This window comes from Mus caroli, unplaced genomic scaffold (assembly GCF_978045245.1).
Source record: "Mus caroli unplaced genomic scaffold, Mus_caroli_1 scaffold_6, whole genome shotgun sequence".
In the NCBI taxonomy this organism is placed as follows: Eukaryota; Metazoa; Chordata; class Mammalia; order Rodentia; family Muridae; genus Mus; species Mus caroli.
The window spans coordinates 106467816-106490173 of record NW_028227261.1 but is presented as its reverse complement, the minus strand read 5'-3'; the positions used below and the strand labels follow the sequence as shown (position 1 = coordinate 106490173).

Here is a 22358-nt window from a genome sequence, read left to right as displayed (position 1 = left end):
TTTAAAGTGGAGACAGGCCTCTGGTTTTTTATTTTGTTCTTTAAAACCCTAGCAGATTTTTAAAAAAGAGGCTGTATTAAATGACAATGCATTTGAGTCAGGGGGAGGAAAAAAATTAAAAACCCAAAACTTCTTTCAGTTTATTCAAAATAAAAATACACATAGAATTATGAAAATATAGGTTCACTATTTCCACCACGTAAGCCTCTGCTGCTGTGGAAAGGCTTGCAGTGTTCTTGAGTTTTTACAGCTCATCTCGATCCCTCAATAAAGTATACCTATACTCGCTGGGCGCCAGCTTCTGGAAGGAGCTCTCGGGAGGACTGCTCGCTACATCTTGGTCTTGCTACAAAAGAAGAAAAGAATCTTGATACCAAAATATCTTATGGAGTTATCATACATTACTATTACATAACTGGCAGTAGCCTTATAATTACTTATTTACTAGTAAATAAAAAGGGAAAAGTATATGTCAAGGTGAAGAGATTATCTTGTTTCTTCACTTCAAACATCCCTGAACTCACTGTCCAGGGCATGGCTGCCACAGTAGCACTGACTCTGGGCCTGTCATAGTTACTGAGGCATTGTGGAAGGAAGCAACACTAAACACCATTGCCTCCTAGAGAACCCCACAGAGACAGCACAAGCTAGCTTGGTCCTAACCCTTGTCTTTTACAGGTGACTGCGAAGAGCGACTGCCTTGATGTTAATCTACTCTGTTAATGAAGCTGAGCTCTAACCACTATCTCAGTGCCAGAACTCAGTAAACCTGGTTGAGATGAGGAAGACAATGCTGTAATGAACTTTGGTAACACTTACGCTCCAACAAGAGACACACACACAGTGAAACGATACAATGTCAGCGAGTTCTGAAGGAAAGGCAGCATGGCCTGTACTCTCTTTCCACACTGCAGGGGTCTCAAAAGCAAGCTCACCTGTACTCCATAACAGTCCTACAGTGGACAGGACATGTGCACATGGGACACTAACACATACGAGCGTGTGTCCATGAGAACAGAACGTAGCAGGTGCCGTGGCCTATTTGACTTTGTCGGGCTTCACTTCCTCAGAAAGTGACTTTCTGTTCAGATACATGCTCAAGCTGAAATGGTATTACTATAAACATGTACCTTGTACCCAGTTGGCTTAGTACAAAAATGTGGATAAATAAAATATATGGAGTCTACTGTCTAAGGGAGAAGTAAAGTAAATCAGGACACTACAGTACAGTAAACTAGGGGTTCTTCCTGATTGTATAAAGCAGTGGTTCTCAGCCTGTGGGTTTTAACCACTCTGAGGGTTTAACCACCCTTTCACAGGAGTCACCTATGATCATCTGCATATCAGATATTTACATTAAAGTTAGTAACAGTAGCAAAATTACAGTTATAAAGAAGCAACAGCAATCATTTTATGGTTGGGGGTTATCACAACCTGAGGGACTGTAGTAGGGGTTGAAGTATTAGGAAGGTTGCGAGCCACTGAACAGCTCTGTGTGCTGAAGAAAAACAATTACCTATGGAATGCTGTCATTAGCGAGTTCCCCCACTTTAATAGTAGCTTAACAATCATGTCTCAAATAAAGTACATTATCAGATTCTCAAGAGAACTCTTGACTTTGAACCTGATCTGACTTCCAAATAAGGCAAGGAAAAATTCAGTTTCTCGTTTTCTTTCATAAATATAAGTTCTTTGGACAAAGCAGTAGGCTGAAGTCCTAGTATATAAAACAAGAAGGGGTTTAATGTGTACCATCTCCCTCTTAGGTTCATGGTCACAGACTTTACAGATAATAACACATCAAGATGCAAATTTAGGACTCTTTCTTAGAGCAGAGACATAGAAAGCCCATCTATCTGCCCGTTCTGAGAATCTAGCTGTATAACAACATGTCAACTGAGAATTTATATGTGAGGAAAAGCTAATTTAAAATACTGATAAATATTCAAACATTCAGCTATCCACTGGGAAAGCTGTACTGAGCCCTGTGTTTGAACACTATCAACAGTGTGACTATGGATGGATGGACAAGGTGACAGAGCAGTGCTTTAGGACAGCGAGGGCACGGATTCAGCAGCAAAAGCAAGCTTGAACGGGAATCCACTGATCTGCTTTCTCAACTACTTTCCCAAATCCTATGTTCTTACTTCTATATTTAACCCTGTATAGCTCCACCCCACAGAGTCATACCCAGTCACCCCAGTTTAGGTGATTAGAAACCAGACACAGCCAGCACCTTACAACTTTTCTGGAGACCTGGCATTTTAAGAAGTAACTTTAAAGGAGCATAACCTGAATATGCCTTAGTCAGCTCCAAATTTCTACAGAGGTATCAGGAGCTGCAACTCTAGCCCAAGTCCCCTCTGAGGCGCTCTCCACAGAAGAGTCCCCACTGGCAACACAGGAGTCCTACCTCTCCTGGGGCTGTGTCAGTCGGGTCAGGTCCGTGATGGAATTCTCTGTGTAGTTTTCCAGAATGTAGGTCAAATACAAACTGCTTGAGTTTTCCAGGAATTCTAAAACCAAGAGCAAACAATTATTTAGCTTCAACTGCCCAAACAGGCTGACCTCTACTTTACTAACTTGACAGTGCTGTAAAGAAATATTTCATTATAATCCTACCAATCCTACCATGGCTATTACAGGCAACTAGATACACCTTTTGTGTTCTAACTTTTTAATTTATATTTTATGTTGAGAACCTACATGTACATACTGACACTAGTGGCTAGCATCTGAGAGCCAGAAAAGGCATTGTATCCCCTGGAACTAGAGTTACAGACAGTAGGATGAGACAGGTAGGTGCTGGGAACCAGAACTAGTTTCTCTGAAAGAGCAGCAAGGACTCTTAACTGCTGAACTATTTCTTCAGCACCAATGTTCTAATTATTGCACGTGCTTCATTGAAATTTTTCTATAATTACCACTAACAGAGGCAATGCTATCAAGATGCTGTATCCCAAATATATTTTATTATCTTTATTGGTAGATACTTAAATAGTGTGTGTGTGTGTGTGCGTGTGTGTGTATGTCTGTAATGATTCATATGTTTTTACTGGCACACACATACATATAAAACAAAAAACTTAAATCCTAGAAAAAAAAACACTAAAAATGTTGAGGTTCAAAGGGGAAAATATTAGAGGAAATCGCTTAAAAATATTCAGTTTTAGAACTAGCCCCACTGAGGGTCTCACAGCATTTGAATTCAGCAAAATCCTGTGGATTCTCAAAAGCTCTGGGAGTCCAGGCCTCTTCCGAGGTGGTCCAGACTATGCTGAGCAGCACACTTACAAAGTAGGTTTCTCTAGAATTCCTTGAGTTGTAGCCACTGAAATGGAAACAAATGATACCTTCAAGTCTAATCAATTTTTTGCTATCCATAGATTTGCATTCTAAAGTCGTCAACATGATTTAAGAAAAAAAATGAAGTTGATTTGCCAATTTGATAAGTAATAGCTGAATTTTAATTTTTATTTCTTGAGAAATTGAATGTTTTCCTTTGCCTACCTTTTACAGAGATTATTATATACTCCAAACAGAAAACCATTGTTTTTTTTAATATATTACAAAAATTAAAATGCACTTCCAGGTGAAGAGATGGCTCATCGGTTAAGAGCATTGTCTGCAGCTCTTTCAGAGGTACTGAGTTCAATTCCTAGCAACCACATGGTGGCTCATACTAGGATCTGATGCCCTCTTCTGGCATGCAGGCATATATGCAGATAGAGCACACATATATTTGAAAACAAACAAACAAACAAACAAATGAACAAACAAACAAGAAAGAAAGATTCTAAAATGGACTTCCATACCTATTTTAGTTCCTTGGGTACACCAGCCTTACTTTTACATATTCTTGTTATTATTTTGTTTTCATAGGCAAGAACAGCTACTCTGTGTAAATATTACCAGTTTCTAGTTTTTCCTTTTTAAATTCTATCCTGAGGTCCTGGAAGTACTGTGCCCCCCACCCCTTTCCAAACTCCCACTGAGCTGTACCTACCAACAACTTCATTGTACACCATGTTGGTTCCCCACCAGCTTCAGTGCAATAGAGACCAGCGGGTGCCAAATGCACAGTTTACAAATACAAATGACTGTCAGGCAGCAGTATTGACAGAATGCCTGGCCTTGGTTCTCTGGTGCAGAAGTAATTGCACATACACCAGAGATAAACACTGAGAGGAGATCAATTGACATTTCTTCTGACATCATCCTCTGTCACTCCACAGCAAAGTGCTGAAGTAGAAAATTCAAGCCACGGACTCCGCATGTTCGAACTGCCTGAGATAATGGTGCTGGTTTGTTTTACAAGCTGCCAAGACTAGGAGAACTGCTAGTCAAGGAATAGCTAATGAACGACAAAATCCCAAACATGACAAATTGAGGATGCTCAAGACAGGCTTTTTCCCTGACCTCAAGTTTCCCCGTGTCATGAGACAAGAGGAAAGAAAGAATTTTGAGCTCTAAATTGTTTGAGTAGACAGTGTGGCAACCTGCAAGAAGACTGTTAGAGTAAGTTTATCCTATTTTCATTTCGGGCTGTAATTTTCCTAACTGGAACACTAAGTGTGTCTCTTCCACCTTCCAAACTTGTTTGTTTACAATGCTTTACTTTTAGACAGTGAAACACAGACACAAACAGTAAATTGTGGCCACCCTCTGACAAAGCACAAGCTAGGTTTATTATTTTAAAAAACTGAAACACAGTAGATATTTTTCCTCTAAAGTCCAAGTTCTATAACTGTTTGTTTGTTTGTTTGTTTGTTTTGAGACTCTCAGCATGTAGCTGGGCTGCTCCTAAACTTACTAAAGATCTGTTTTCAGCTGCGCGAGATCACTAGCACAGTGCTCAGCTTAGGCTCTCTAAATTTTAACAAATGTGCAGTGTTTTCTTACTACCTCTGCAAACCAGGTGAGATCTCTGCAGCTGGACTTGATCCCTGGCAACCACTCATGTGTTTGCTGATCTTATGACACACACACACACACACACACACACACATACATACACATACATACATACATACACACATACATACACACAAACAAACATATGTACCACAGAAGTCTACTTATTTATGTTGTTGAGGACATTTGGATTCTATCAGGATTTTGGTGGTCAGAAACAATGCTATGACAAATACATGTGCACAGGTTTTTACGTGAACTTTAGTTTCTAGAAACTGGTCGGTACTGCATAAATGTGTAACTTTCACAAAGAAACCGTCAATCTGTATTGGCGGGCCATCAGGCCAGAGACCAGCATCTCGCTGTGACTCTACCTTGCATTTCTTGACTATATAATGACCCTGGGAACCTTGCTCATATGCTAAGTTGTCATCTCTGTATCTTGTTTATGTTTTAACAGTATCATCCATAGAACAAAGATTTATAACTTGATGAAAACCAATTTATCATTTTTTTCTAAGCGTTTTTGATGCTTTTAGAACTTTGTCTTCCTTTGACTGTTTAGGATTTTCTTGCTTATTGTTTTCCACTTAGATATATGATGAATTCTAAGGTAAATTTTCACAAGAAGGAATTCTTTCTTGGGATGAAGATGCTCAGTTGGTCCAGCCAACTGTTAACAAGGAATAATAATAAAAACATTACCAGATAAACAAAATGTGCTTTTTACAAAACTCTATCAGGCTAAGCATGGTGAAGCAAGCCTGTACTCTCAGCTGAGAGGCTGAGACAGAACTACAAACTCTAGCCAGCACTGGACAAGAGGACCCTTCCCTCAAAATTAAAAAGGGGGTAAAGGTGTGGCTTAGTGATGCAGCATGTGCCTAGCATGCAGGAACCCTAGGCTCAACTAGGAGTCTCACAAGGAAAAGCAGAAGGCAAGAAAAAGGGTGAAGGAGCAGGACAAGCTCCACCAATAACCACGTTCTTTCTCACTTAAAATTTTTCTACGGAGGAAAAAAAAAATCGCATGACTATCTCAATAGATGCTAAAAAGCCTTTGATAAAATACAATAGCCCTTCATGTTAAAGGTATTGGGAAAATCAGGGATACAGGGCACATACTTAAACATAATCTAAGCAATATACAGCAAGTCAATAGTGAACACCAGACCAAATGGAGAGAAACAAAGCAATTCCACTAAAATCAGGGATGAGAGATCAAGGGGAGCCAAGCTAGAAAGGGAAAAGTCAAAGTATGGGCATTTGCAGGTGATATAACAGTACACATAAGTGACCCCAAAACTTCTCCCAGAGATCCTACAGCTGATAAACACCTCAGCAAAGGGGCTGAATACAAAATCCACGCACATCAGTAGCCCTCCTTTATACAAATGACATATGGGCCAAAAAGAAATGAGAGAAACAACCCCTTTACAATAGCCATGAATAATATAAAAATCTTGGTTTAACTTTAACCAAGCAAGTGAAAGATGTGTGTGACAGGAACTTGAAAAACTCAGGTGACAGCAAATGCTGGCGAGGATGTGGAGAAAGAGAACACTCCTTTATTGCTGGTGAGAACTGCAAGCTTGTACAACTCTGGAAATCAGTTTGGCGGTTTCTCGGGAAATTGAACATAGTACTACCGGAGGATCCAGCAATACCTCTCCTGGGCATATACCCAGAAGATGCTCCAACTTGTAATAAGGACACATGCTCCACTATGTTCATAGCAGCCTTATTTGTAATAGCTAGAAACTGGAAACAACCTGGATGTCCCTCAACTGAAGAATGGATAAAAGAAAATGTGGTACATCTACACAATGGAATACTATTCAGCTATTTAAAAACAAAGACATCATGAACTTTGCAGGCAAATGGATGGAACTAGAAAATATCATCCTGAGTGAGGTAACCAAGACCCAAAAGGACATGCATGGCATGTGCTCACTGATAAGTGGATATTAGCCATAAAATACAGGTACTATGTTACACTCCACAGACTCAAAGAAGGTAAAGAAGGAAGGTCCACCAAGCAAGGATGCCTGAATGTCACTTAGAAGGACGAATAAAATAGTCATAAGAGGCAGATGGAGGGAAAGAACTGGGTGGGAGAGGAATGGGGGTTCAGGATCAAGTGCTGGAAAGGACAGCAGAGATGGTTAGATGGCCATGAAAATAAATGGAAATCTGCAACTGATGGGGGGGGGGGAGGCGGAGAGGAGGTGTGGGCATCCCTAGGAGGAGTCAGAGACGGGTCCCTGACACGATTAATGATACTCTGTTATGCTTGTCCTCTGAGAGGGTCCACCCAGAAGCTGACTCAGACAGATGCAGACACCCATAGCCAAACAGTGGATGGAGCTTGTGGACTCTTACAAAAGAATAGGAGGAAAGATTTTGAGCCCACATGGGGACAGGAACTCCAACAGAATCCCCTAGCCAGGATCCTTGGGGCTCTCAGAGACTGAACCACCAACCAAAGAACATATTTGGGCCGAACCTTGGCCTCCCTGCACATATGTAACAGATGTGCATCTTGGTCCCAAATGACTGGAGCAGGGGCTATCCCAAAAGCTGTTGCCTGTATGTGGGAAATGTTCTTCTAGTCAGGTTGCTTTGTCTGGCCTCAGAGGGAGAAGAAGTGCCTAGGCTCACAATACAAATTTTCAGTGATTTGGTGTTTGGGAGAAATGACTTGGGACCCAGAGTTGGAGAACTTATCATCAGAGTAGTCTACTCCATTTGGGGGTGGGGGTGTCAATAATTAATGAAAAGTGTGCAAGGAACGGCCTACAATCTGTCCGGCTGCTATTTTCCCTCGTATCACTCGAAACTTCAGACAGTTATAAACACTTCAGTAAAAGCATTCACTAACTACAGTTTTAAAGATAAGTTTTCTTATATGTATGTATGTATGTATGTATGTATGTATTTGCATAAGTGCATGTGTGTACCAGGTGCCTGCAGAAGCAGAAGAGGGTATTAGATCTCTTGGAGCTGGAGTTATAGACAGTTTGAAGCCATCTGGCATAGGTTCTCTGGAAGATCGAGCAGCAAGTGCTCTTAACCACAGAACCATCTCTCCAGCCCCCAGACAGCTTTCTTCACAGTCCATTCAGTCTTATGTGACTTTTCTCAGGCTTGAGAACACCACAGTATTGTTACCTGGGTACTAAAATTACCCCCACTCTTCCATCTTCATATAAAATCTATTCCTTTCAAGTTGGTAGGAAATCTACCTGATCAAACAATGAAAAAAAGGCCAAGAGCTCATAGAGCCGTGACTTAGTTCTGCCATTGTGAAATACTAGCCCTTCAAACACCAGCATTTCCATAGCGTTTTACAGGTAGGGGAAATGCTGCTGTCTGTATGCAGTACTGTGAGCCTGTGTGGACTTGTAAGTCATTTTACTTTAGGGGATCCAACTTCTCTGAAAAGAAGATGAGTGTCCCCTGGCAGTCTCCACCTCCAGCACGCATGGACTGCGCCCATAAAACAACCACACTTCTGTCAGATGACTCCAGAAATGCTGAGTTATTATGTAAAAAGTAATAGTAATGATAGTAATTTATGGAAAACCACTCATCATTTCAGCTTTAATTATCAGGCAGCATAATAACAATTAGACAAGCCATTAAATGTGTCAGATTCATCCTGTTGCATGCTTTATTGATTTTTAACACTAGCATCTATTCACATAGGCTAGATCTTAGCTCTTATAGCACACACCTCCTCTCAATTTAAAAAAATGTTACCAGGAACAGTGCTTACAAGGGGCAATTGGACAGCTAAGGAAAAAAAAATAAAGAAGTGAAATATTTCAAAGAGCTTCAAATGCAGCATTATGGAGTGCTGGCTGTCCGGGAACTAGCTCTGTAGATTAGGCTGGCCTCAAACTCAGATCCACCTGCCTCTACCTCTTGAGTGCTGGAGTAAAAGGGGAGAGCCACTTGCAGTATAGAGATTATTTTCGATTGCCAGATTTCTTTCTTCTTTCTCCAAAGCAGAGCATGCATGCTACTGGCTGGCAGATTAGCTCTACTTAGCCAATAGCCCATCTACTGGTCCAGAAGGCTACAGTTAGGAAATAAAAAGACTGGGTGATTTGATAAGAATATGAACTCAACAGTTAAGGATTCTTGATGCTCTTTGACTGATTTCCAGTACCCATATCCAGTAGCTTATGCTCACCCTTGCATACATGGCACACAGACACACATAAATAAAAACAAAATAAATTATTTAACAGGATAATTGCTAGTACTTGTTTGCATTCTCCAGGAATGAGATTCAAAATGCCAGTGCTAATCTGACTTCAACTGACTAATTTCTTCACTCTCAGAAGGCGATCCCACTTGCCAGTTGATAGGAGCTTCAGCCTGAAGCCCACAACCACAAACAGCTGAGCATCAACTCGGGGGCCACCTGGGCCCAGACCCAGCGGTTTAAGTTGGTCCACTCCAACATCTATTCCATCTGTGAGCTGCTAGAGCAGGTGAAGGAGCTAGTGCTGAAGAATCAGATCCAGGAACAAGTCATCTCCATAGAGGATGAAAACCTGAAGCATGGCTGTGATTGAAGCCAGCACCCACCATCACAGAGCAGCTCTGTGTAGCCTGAGAGACCTATGGAGACTCCAAGGGGAGACGAGGTGGTTAGCAGAGGAGTCTGCCGAGCCCACAGTGTCCCCGGAAGATAAGATGGTGGAACAGAGCTGGGTAAGCAGGGGAGAATGGTAAAACTACAGACGGCAATGACATGGTCTATGCTGTAAGATCCCTACTTTCAGGTGAAGAGTACTCCTGGTGGATAGACCATATTTTCTTTACCCACTTTTCAGCTGATGCACATGATGCTGCAATGAATTCTGGGAGTGCAGAAATCAGCTTGACATACTGATTTAATTTCCTTTGGATATTGTTCTAGTTTGCTTTGTGTTACTTTGATAAAACACTCTGACCATAAGCAACTTGAGGAAGAAAAAAGTTTATTTTAGCTTATACTTCCTGGTCACAGTTCACCATTAAAAGAACAAAAGAATCTATGTATTTATGATTCATCTTATAAATTTATTTTTTCAGGGTTATCAATTTGTTGACACATTATTCAAAATAGACTCTTATCCACTTTATTTCTGTGACAAAATTTATAATGACTCCTGTATTATTTCTGATTTTATTTATTTGAGTCTGTCTTTTACAGTCTGGCTAAACACTTTTAAATGTATTTTTTCAAAAATGTGTTTCCTTGGCTTTCTATTGTTTTAGAATCTATTTTATTTGTTTCTGCCCTAGTCATTTTCTTAATTAAAAATACTTTATGTCTTTAAGTGTTTTTCCTACACACGTGTCCATGGACCACAGAAAGCCAGAAGAAAACGTTAGATCCACTGGAGTTACAGATGGTCGTGAGCCACCATGTGGATGCTGAGACTCAAACCCAGGTCCTCCAGAGGCAACTGCAGAGTCATCTCTACAGTTCCTCAGCTCTGGGTTTTATTGTCTCTTTCTCCTACTTTGGGGCTCAGGCTACTTTGTAAGCAAACCTAAGATCTAGGCTGTCACCTGCATGGCTCCTCAGATCTAAACCAGCACAGTGGTTCCAGGTAACAGGCCAGCACCCACAATCCATACGTAACTGATGGACATCGCATCCCGTACCCAGCACTGGGCCAGCCCCTGGCATAGTAGAATTTACATACTTGATATCTAGAATAATGACTGTCATTTAGAAGACCTAGAAAAAACATTAGATGAATTGATAGGTTAAAATGATAATCTTTGAGTGTAAGGTAAAACTTAAAAAATGATCTTTGGCATACTTTATTATTTAAAATAACCATCTGCTAGGATTTGTTATACCTTACTGGGTTATAACACAGCCATCACCTCTCACTCATTTTCACAAAACTATCAAACCAGGCAGGTGTTACTTTATAGGGAACAGAAGTTCAGTGACCAGCCCAAGGCAGAACTCAATATTACATCGGTTTCGGGAACAAGATTCTTCTGAAAAATCACATGTCTACTGAAAAATTCAGATGTATATGGAATAAATTATTCTTCAGTGAAACTTCAACTTATCCTCTCTGAAAAATAGTATTTTGAGATTTTAAAGTGTAAAATGGATTGTTCAAGAAAATTAAGTGTATATTACTTAATTTGTAATGCTTATAATTTTTATATATTAATACCTTGAACTTTGAGTTACTGTAGTTTACATCCCTGAAAGCTAGTAAGATTTCAGTCTCCACAGCAGTCACAAGGCTTCCATGTTTGCTAATACTGCAAAGGCCTAAGAGCAGAAGCCAGAAGCTTCCGTGTTCCTGGAAAGGTTCTGCTCCATGCCATCAGATTCTTGGCCATGGCAAAATTCTGAGTTGCATACACTCTCGGTGTTCATAAGCACGCAATCACGAGCAAGCAGGTACTAGCAGCAATGCGCCAGCCAGCCTGACTAAGGATATATCTTTGCTTGGTATGTGATGGCACAGACCAACCACAGAGCAAACCTAACTTCTCGTAGCACACATCGTCCTTTTAGAGAGTAGTTCCCAGTCACCCAACATCTGAAATCCTCCACTGAGTGATGTCACATGGTACAAAGATAGGTAGGAGGAGCCACTCTAACTTCTCACACCTTCACAGTACACAGGTATGTAAAATAGTCAAGCAACTGAGTAATTAAAAAAGAGAGAGATACTTACAATACATCCTTAAAGTCTCCAAAAACATACATATGCCTAAAACTGTCAATGGCTATGACAGGGCAATCTGCTGGCGTTTTCTGGATATGGAGAAGAGGATGTCTAAATTTGTCACAATCTGCATGTAAGAAATTTATTGTACCTTTGAAAGAAACAGAATTTTAAGAACTACATTAGATTTTTAACTGTATTTCTGATTATGAATTCACAAAAATAGCATAATAAACAATACCAACATTCTTGAAATTGATTCAAGTCAAAAAACTAAAACCTGAACAGTATGTTTAAAAGAAGGATTTTTTTTTAGTTCTCAGGGCAGAGTATAATTCCCTTAGAAATTATAAGGGAAATTATAGGAAAGCTCAAATTTAAATGCTATTATGATGTGATTTTTTTATTTCTTCACTCGGCAGCCATCTGCTATGTAGGTTTCCCAAATTCTGACATACACACTGTTCCCTTGGGACCATCTTCATGCCCCTTGTATGATAAATGGCTCCTTTTAAATCTAATTCAAACCTAGCTATTCACTAAATGACTAAAGTAGGCAGCTCTTTACCACACCATCAGTTTACATGGTTTGACCTTTTCTCCTCATTGTAGAGGGGAAGCTGTCCGATGCCCCACATTCTGCTAAGATATGAGAAAATGCCTACAGCTGCTCAACTTTTATACAGAAATTAATATGGATCAGCAAGTGTCATCTCTTAGCAATGTCTCAGGAAATGTGTCAGAGAAGCATTTAGGTACCAGGAAATATTACAGTTCACCCAGAAGCCCACTCTTCATGCGGTTTGTCTTTCCCTCGAAAATCCAGAGCGAGCACACAGAAAGCCTGCCTCACCCTGCACATGCTGCTTCCTCCCTAATGCACGCTAAGTACCTGGGGAACTCCTATCCTCCCTGTGTTAAATCAAACACGGACCAGGAAGGGAGGAGAAAGAAAGACAAAGCCAGACACCTTCAACAGTCTACCTTTTTCACTTATCAACTGCCGGGCTACTTCATTCTGGAATATTTCTAAACTTTCTGTATCATCCTTCATGTGGAAGAGTATGAGAAAAGGCAGTCCTTCTTCTGTCAATTCCTGTGGAAACAAGTTTTCAATGAAAATCAGTGCTGTTTTCCAAGTGGAACAAGTGTGGACTCAATTCATAGAACTGACAGTTACAAGCAATCATAAAAAAGGATCTAACTGTGAAAAATACTGAGATAGAACAAAAAATGAGTTCAACCCTTTGCATCTTAGGTACAGTTACTAAGGAAGCACACATGTACTGCTCTGTTATATGCATGGATTCACCTGAAAAGTCCTTGCTCAATCTGTTAGCCCAGTGTTCTCAACCTGTGGGGTCACAGGGTCATATATCAGATACCCTGCATATCAATATTTACAATATGATTCATAACAGCAGCAAAATTAGTTATGAAGTAGCAACAAAATAATTTTATGGCTGGGGTCCCCACAACTTGAGGAACAGGATTAGGGTCACAAGCTTTAGGAAGGTTGAGAACTGCTGTATTAGCCAGTACTGCACATGTGAGTACAAGGGCAGTCTCTTGAAGAGCATTGAGAGAAGAAAGAACTAGTCAGTTCTCAATCCAGGAGTGAGACAAACACTGAGGAGTATTGCCAGTCCTCACAAGGAAGACTGCAAGACTAATGTGTGAGCACTGTGTCAATTTCATTCACAAATTCATGCTTATTCTAAGGTGTGTATTAAAACCATTCCACTATGTGAGACCTACCCAAAGCTGCAAAGTGTTTTAAGGATAAAAGACAAAACTCCACAATCAACTGCCCCTGTCTTTCAATATGCACACATACAAAGCATCTTGAAAACAACAAAGTGCTATTAAAATCTGTTTTACTGTAATTGAGAGTAAAGGAAACAAGAGAAACGGTAGATTTGAATAATCTAATCTTAACAAATGCCATGCTCTTATTTGTATGAGAAAGTCCAGAAAGGCTCCACACGTAGTCATTTCCACTAGCAATCCCTCCAAGAGTCCAGTTTAGGAACTGCCTGAGCAAGGAGCACAGATACCGTTTATCTTTAATAATGATTTTTAAATCACTGAGACCTATCACATGAGACTATTTTTCGTTCCTACCTCATATTTAAATTTGTTTCACTTGTATATATAGATAAGTAAATAAGTTTATCATATTATCTCTTCTTTTAACTGAGAGGTAACGTTCAGCCACAAAAGTCCACCATTTTAAGTGTATAATTTGCTGTTATATTCACAAGATTGTGTGAAAATCATCACTCATCCCACAACACACCCATTACTCCAAAAATAAACCATATACCTATTAGCTGCCACTCTCCTTTCCCGCCCCCCCCCCCCCGCCCCCTCACTGCTACCATTTCCTGGCAGTACATTTATGTTTTAGTAATTCAATATAGAGTTTCTTCTTCCTTGCCCTTTATCTCTTCGGATTACATTTTTATTTTTCTTTTTTAAATATTATTTATTTAATGTGTATGAGTACACTGTAGCTGTCTTCAGACACACCAGAAAAGAGCATCAGATCCTATTACAGATGGTTATGAGCCACCATGTGGTTGCTGGGAATTGAACTCAGGACCCTCTGGAAGAGCAGTCAGTGCTGTTAACTGCTGAGCCATCTCTCCAGCCCAGGATTACATTTTTTCTTAATCTTCATTTACGGATCCCACTCCTCATACTTTTGTCTCTGGACTTTTCTGTTCTGGCTTGGTAATTTCCCCTAGTGCAACAGTTTCTATTATCAGCTCATAGGGACGGATCCCTTAGCTCTGTGTACAAACCCAGCTCAGTCTAGAATTAACAGGTGGGTTTCCAATGGCATTGTAAACACCCAGGATGAATGACAATGCTCTCTTACGTCCTCACCTCCTTAGCACATCCTTTTCTTTCAGCCCTTCCTTCAGGATTGCAATGTCTCTTCTTGAAAGCAACTGCCCCAGCCCACCCAGTTTCTAAAGAAATAAAATTCGTTTTCTCCTTTGAATTCTTAGGCTTTTCCTTAGTGCCCGTCAGGCTGCACTGGACACATGTTCCTTTCTTTCTCTGGACATGTCAAAAACTGACCACCAAGCCCTGAGGGCAGATAATCTCGCTTCATGCCTGGTTCTGCTCCCCAATTTCCCATACAGAAAGATCGGGCAAACACATGACAAAATACAAGGAGAAGAGTGCTACTTTATGAATACTACTGTGAAAGAAGCCTGATCACTTCCCACAGAGAGAACACAAGAGCTAGGAAACTAAACTAAAAGCACACATCACTTTACTTCATTACACTCAACACAAACATGCATGAACATACAGATATTGAGAAAGATACAACAGACAAATTTGGAAACATATATTACCTGAAATACACAGCAATGAATTTTCCAAAATCAAGCATGTGGAAACTGGTAATTAACGTGACTCCTAGGCTTCCATGTCTATGTCTACACCAACAAATGCCTTACCGAGCACATATAAAGTATTAGGAAAATTCTAAGACAATCGGACTCAAGAGAAACAAATTCTTTCCTATGGTTTAAATAATTCATGGTGGTTAATTCCAACATATACTACATCTTAAGACTTATTACATGTGGAGCTATGGAGATGGCTCAGTGGGTAAAAGTGCTTGCTGTGTGACCCTGATGATGCAGGTTGGATCACTAACACTCTCATAAAGTCAGATGTAGTGGCACACATCTATAATCCCTATACTCTCCTGGGGACATGACGTGTAGGCAGGAGAATCTGCAGGAGCTTATAGGCTAACAGTGTGGAATACATAGTATAAAAATAAAAACAAGAGACCCCCCCCACCTCCAAGCACAGGAGAAGAGAAGCAAATTACAAGCCCTTTTCCCACCACAAACAGAAAATCAATAAAAGAAATAATAATTTAGAAATACAGAATTATTAAATGTGGCAACTTCTATGGTTGGGGGGAGTTGAATTAAGATTTTCCAGGTCTGAAATTTTAAATTCTGTTTTTGAAACTATTCTGACAAGAACTGAGAAAGCACATGTATTATGGATCATCTTTCAAATCTTGAGCCTTCGAGCTAAACAGACACAAGGCCTGGAGAAACACAAAAACAACCCAACACCATTCATCTAACTAGCAGAGAGTCTATCTGCCCTTTTTCTTAAAGTTAGGAATAGGAACAAACTAAAAAGACTTCAGAGTAACTATCAAACTGTTTCTTTGTATTTCTTTCTAATACCAGAAAAACCTTTACTGGCAAAGGATTGCCCACTGCAACTAAGATTTGTCCTTCTAAAGGACATCCACTTAGACAGGATCCTTACCCAAGGGTGGGTATTAGAGCATACCCACCTAAGCATAAGTTACTCTCAAGTCCTTTTTCACGAGTATTACCAACTACTGCCATTACTGGAAACCTAAGAAGGCTTCGGGAACAGTGAGTGGGAAGCCAGTGAGGATGCTCTATGAACCCAGCTGGGGCACAACTGTGCCAAGTGATACCTGATGAACAGCATGAGGGGGAACAGAGCGATGCGTTCTTTTATATAACCGAATTAAGATTACTGTGTGGAAGCCCATACCTCTCCATTTTCAAATGTTATTTCTCGGACAAGAGGGACACATTTATCTTGAATCCAGTTGTAAGTTACATCAAAATTTGTCATAGATCCCAAGTACACCATGTCTGGCGCAGAACGCTGTTATAAAAACAGAAATAAAAATTAGATTACTGAAATCTTTGCTGGTAAATACATTAGAAAAAGGACAAACTGTGGTAATTAGGAACTTGGCAATCTAACTTGTGATATAAAAGACCCTCCCCAGATTTAAGACAATTATCTATCAGGAATTTCATCAAATGTAGGCCACAATGTAGGTAAAAAGAGAATTACCCAAATGAAGTAATGAAGCTATTGTTTTCATTGAAAATGTTGTAAGTAAATCTGGTCAGTCAGGCTCACTTTGAAACAGAGAAGACGCTGGGGATCTATAGCAATCACCAAAGGCTGTTTTCACTCAAAAATCAGAGTATACAACATACATTAAATGATCAAAAAACTAACGTTTAGTTCAGGAAACTTATTGTGTCTAGCACTGTCGAAGGCACGTGGTGATAATTCATACTTCTCCCAGCTTCCCAACACAGCAAGTTCTATTACCCACCACTTCTTCTTCTTAGTGACAAAATCTAAAGCACTCACAAATGAAGAAACACTCCCAGCATATCACAGCCAAAGGCACAGTCTAAGGCCAGAGGCCATGCTCATTTAATGTCTACATCATAGCACAGACACTCTTGGGTTCTGATAAGCTAGAGATGGTGACACTGACTACTAAAGAAACACACCTAGGAATGAACAGGCAAGGCCCTATCTGTCTGGGTCTAAATACAGCTTGTGTGTGTCTTCTAAAAGTTCATGAGCTGAAAGCTTGGTCGCATGTGGATTCAAGAAGTGATAGAACTTTTAACAAAGTGGTGAGAGGAGAGAGTAAGTCACTGAGGATTAATGCAGGTTTGCAGGACTCCATTTAAGCTTCGGAGCATTAACTTGTTATTAAAAGAACAAAACTGTTCTCGCCTGGTCTCCGGTTTCCTGCCTTACTACACAACACACTCTGCACACGGCTTCCTCCTTCCTACTCCTTCATTATGTTGTGACACAGTTTGGGGAGCCTTCTGAGTAACAGAAGGAACAAGCCAGGCTTAGATTTCCAGCGTCAGAACTGTGAGCAAAGAAGCCTCTTCTCTTAAGCACTCTACTTCAGATATGTGCAGCAATAGAAAAATGGATTAAGATAGCATCTGAATTAGGAGTAGAAAATGACCTTTAAAAGTAATGCTAGATTATTTCTCTACATAAAAAAAAATCTAGTATCAAAACATTATAGACACATTAAAATTATATATATAAAATCTTGGCCTGGTATGATGATATATGCCTTGAATCCCAGAACTTGGGAGGCCAATGCAGGTGGAACTATGTGAGTCTGAGGCCAGCCCAGTCTACATAGTGAGTTCCAGGACAGCCAGAGTCACATAATAGAGACCCTGTCTCAAAATATAAAAAAACAAATACGAAATACAACAACAACAACAACAACAACAACAACAACAACAAACCTCAAACCTAATTATGACCTAGAAAAAAATATTCATTCTATCTTTGGGATGTGAAACATTCATTCTTTATGTCAATTTAAGAAAACACAGTGCGGGCTGGTGAGATGGCTCAGTGGGTAAGAGCACCCGACTGCTCTTCCGAAGGTCCAGAGTTCAAATCCCAGCAACCACATGGTGGCTCACAACCATCCGCAATGAGACCTGGCGCCCTCTTCTGGAGTGTCTGAAGACAGCTACAGTGTACTTACATATAATAAATAAATCTTTAAAAAAAAAAAAAAAGAAAGAAAGAAAGAAAACACAGTGCAAATTTTGCCTTAGTTGTTCCTACCACTATTCAGGCCTACCCAGCTACTTCATGTTTAAACACGCTTACAAATTGTTTAGTCAAGAGGAGAACCTAGCTGTTCAAAGGACAGAGTATTAAACCGACTCTCAACAGCATCAATTTACACCCACAGATTTATGTATCTCAGCTCTCAGCAGAGAGATTTCTATTTGCAGTAGATGGTGATTGGAATAGAGAGCCACAACTGGTAAAGGTGCACAATATAAGAAACTATTTCTTAGGGAATGCTAAGCCTGAAAAAAGCATATATCCCATACTCCTCTCAAAGTTCAGGGATCACTGCAGAAGAGGGGGCAGAAAGGCTGTTAATGACAAAATGGGAACAGTGTCTGTGGTGACAGCAGGGCTGCTGCACTCACGAACTCACAGCAGCTGTGACCGCATACACATGCAACACTGTATAAGCCCACAGCAGACCAAATCCAACATGGAGAAGAGAGCTGGGCACACAATTCCTCTCCTATCAGTTGAGTGATTGGCAACACACAGCTAGAGGGAGAGGAAGGATAGCCAGCATTCTGCTATGGGGTAGGCCCTGGTAAGTCAATCTTGCACTACTAGAAAGCTACATACCTAAGAGTGTTATTTATTTAAGTACTGCAAGTTGGTCTTGATGGAGGGGTAGATCTGGGAAGAGTTGGGGGAGGGGAGTGAATATGACACACTTGTATGGAATTCTCCTAGAGAATTGATTTTTTTTTTTTTTTTAGAAAAAGAAAAAAGAAAAAAGTAAAAACAATTTAGCCAAGTTTAAAACAATCTAGGTGCTTTTACTGTCAAGAAGCTAATTTATGCCCCAGCAGGTTGGGAGGTTGTAGGTACAATACAAGTGGTGACAAACATTTGGCTCTCAGACTGAATGCAACAGAAACAGGGAGAGAAGTTACTGCAGGTCTGTACCTTCGGGATTCTGTGAACACTTTGTCCCTCTAAAATACGGATTACGAGACCACGTGGGTTTCAAAGTCACATCATTCAGTCATGGCAGGACAAGCCTTTCATCCCTACCCCTCTGGAGGCTGAGGCAGAAGGATCTCAAGTTCAAGGCAAGCCTGGCACCTTAGTGAGACGCTGACTCAAACACAGTAAGGGGCCAGAATGTAGAAGTGTCGAAGCACTTGCCTGGCATACACAAGCCTTTGGTTCAATCCCTAGTACTTAAAAAGTTAAGAATTCATCAATGATTCTTCCAGCATTTAAAACAAAGCTATTGCTTATATTATAATTGTATTAACTATGGTGTCTGAAGCAGTCTGTAAAACAGAAACTCACCCCAGGTGGTTTGTAGATTACATTGTCTCCGTTGTACCTTTCTGGTTTTGAAAGATCTCTAATATGAGGGAAAAAAAATTAATGTGTTAAGGAAAACACTAAAAACAATGTACTTTAATAAAACAGACTTCATAATCATTGCAGTGCATGAATTATAAAAACATGAACTATATTCTTGTTCATGATCTTTCCCATCCACAAAACTGTACACTAGCAAGACAAGCATACATTTAAAGGCAAACTACGATGAAGCAGACTTTTTAAAATAATGTTTCAGTCAGCCGCTTTGGTATTAGAATTTTATAAGTCTAGATTGGCAGGGTCAGAACGATAGCAATTTTGACTATATATTGATTTTCATCTATAGATTAAGCACATTAATTTGTTCACAGAGATTAATAAAATATATTAACTTTATACTTCTTACTTTTTAAACTTGCAAATTCTAAAATGATATTGAATTGAGATAATCTACATCATAGAAAGTTTTGGAAAGCATGTTTGTACACTTGGACACTTGCCATTTCCTAGGTCTAGTACAGTATCTGGCATGCAAATATGTGGTATAACAAATAGTTACCTAGTACAATAAATATTTGGTGAGAGAGTCCTACAGAAAGCCCTAGGTCAAATGAGTAAGTTTCTCTTCCTGTACATAATTTGAGGATTAAATAAACACCGATACATCTTCAATCTCTAAGGAAGCAAATGGTGCTAACCTAGACAGAGAGTGGAATATAAGGAAGGAAGTCTAGTAGGGAACTGTGAGACACAGGTGCTACGAAGAGGGAAATGGGAAAAGGGAAGAGGGGATGGAGGGCAATACTGAGAAAGAGCCAACAGGAAGAGGGAGAGGACACTGAGACGTCTAAAAGCTGTAGGAAACATTATCTTATGTTTGCTTAAGAGCCAATATACTTTTATATGTACAAAAATATATGTGTGTGTATATATGAAGTCCTAATGAAATTATACCACTGGGTGTGATGCTCTCTCCAAAAGCCATAACTATCTAATAAAAACTCCGTTTGTCAGGCTTGGAACACCTTCCTTCTAGTTGTTGATAGGAGGAATTGAGAGAGGACCTAAATAATACGGGCTTCTGTCTTTGGTTGCCCCTTAGAACTTGAAAGGATGATCCTGTTGCTGAAGACACTATACTTTGGACACAGGTCTTGGAGGAATCAAACTGCAACTGACCTAAAAGCCCCCTCCCTGAGGACCTGCTCTCACAGTACCCGAAGGTGCTATGTAATAGCCAAGGGAGGATGCAACAGCCCCACCTAGCTATAAAGCCTACAAACCACACAATACCGAGCAAGGCAAGACATCCCCAAGTGTGTAACAGCGGCACCTACTCCCTAATAAACAAAGCTGTATAACTAGACTTATGACCTGCATAATAGGAAGGAATCTACGTTTTGTACTGCAAACCTAGCCAGCTATCCACAGCTGGTGAGGTCACAGAACCTAGAAGAGAACTTACTGCTTCCACTTTCCTATAGAATGCAGTTAGAAATTAAACTACAGGAAAGTGGAAGAAGTAAGTTCTCTTCTAGGCTCATCACTAAGACCATTACAGAAATCCACAACTGGTTAAAAGTCAGGAAAAAACTGGCCATGAGATACCAAAGCTAGTTGATACATCTCCAATACAACCCCTACACTAAAGTAGCTCACTGAACACAGTATAAGAGGGGACAGAAAGACTGCAAGAGCCCGAGGACTTGGAAGCTCTGTTGGGTGACTGTGTCTTCTTACATGGCAGGGAAGCTATACCCATGAAATTTCAACAATATGTCTGTATAAATAAGACTTGCACAACGGCAACATCAATTGACACTGAATGGAGAAATATCACAAGGCTCCACCCCTAGAAGAAGAGCTAAAGGCAATTAATTAACGGTTGCGGAGAGAGGAAGGATGAGCCTTTGCTAGGGATGAGTTCACTGGCACGTTATCTAATCTCAAGTGGTCATCCCTAAACAAATGCACATAAAATGGATTCAGCAAGATGTGTGTGTGTGTGTAGATATATGTATATGTGTATATGTATTTATATATATATATGGAACAATAATTAAAGAAGCAGAGGTTGTGAATTTGAGAGGGAGTAGAGGGACAGGAGGAGTTGGTAGGAGAAGGCTGGGTAGAAATGTAAACACAGCAGTCATGTATGATAGTCTAAGAAATTGGAATTAAATAAGTGGGTTACAGAAGAAATGAAATCAAAGCAGATGTCAATGATATAGAAACAACCCTGTCTCAAAAAAAAAAAAAAAAACAAAACCATAGAAACAAAGAAAATATAACAGACCAGTAACTCTAATAGCTGGTTCTTTGCAATGATAAACAAGATCTACAGACTCTTGGCCCACTTAACCAGAAGAAAGAAAGCAATAACCCAAGTTAACAGAATCAGAAGTGAGCAGGGAACATTCCATCAGATATCAAAGAAATACAGAATATTAAAAGGGAATACTTTTTAAAACTCTACTTCATTAATTTTCAAAATATGAAAAAAATAGATGAATATTTTGATTCATCCAAAATATTAAAATTAAACCAAGATGAGACCAATAACCAAAAGAGACCCACAAGAAAGGAGTTAATTGAAACTGTAATAAACTTCCAAGTCTAAAAGGCCCAGTCCAGGTGGATTCAAAGCAGACATCTATCACACTTTCAAGGAAGAGCTATAACCAACGTTTCCTAAATTCTGCAAAAAAAACAGAAACAGAAGGAAAACTCCAAAACTTTGTCTTTGAAGCCAGTATTATTCTAATACTCAAATCAGGTGAAGATACAACAAACAAACAAACAAACAAACAAACAAAAAATACAGACTGTTATCCCTGACAGAGAGGTAAAACCCTCAATGAGTATCAGGAAACTGGATATAAACTTATCACGAAGACTATCCACCATGATCAAGGTGGCTTTATCCTGGAAATTCAGAGTTGGTTCAACCTCCATTAAGTCAGTAAGTATAATAAATCA

The 22358-nt window shown here is 39.8% G+C and overlaps 1 protein-coding gene across 2 annotated transcripts in view; it reads right to left on the bottom strand.

Annotated features, from left to right (window-relative positions):
* Erp44 (endoplasmic reticulum protein 44) overlaps positions 1 to 22358 on the bottom strand; it is an 83631-nt gene continuing 61273 nt past the window's right edge. For both annotated transcript variants that reach the window (XM_021160872.3, XM_085839305.1), the window contains 6 exons: positions 19359 to 19416; positions 16197 to 16313; positions 12603 to 12714; positions 11628 to 11769; positions 2414 to 2516; positions 1 to 346 (listed from right to left, as the gene is read on the bottom strand). In XM_021160872.3, the coding sequence (XP_021016531.1) occupies positions 245 to 346; positions 2414 to 2516; positions 11628 to 11769; positions 12603 to 12714; positions 16197 to 16313; positions 19359 to 19416 (634 nt within the window). In that variant the 3' untranslated portion in view covers positions 1 to 244. The remainder of the gene's footprint in view (positions 347 to 2413; positions 2517 to 11627; positions 11770 to 12602; positions 12715 to 16196; positions 16314 to 19358; positions 19417 to 22358) is intronic.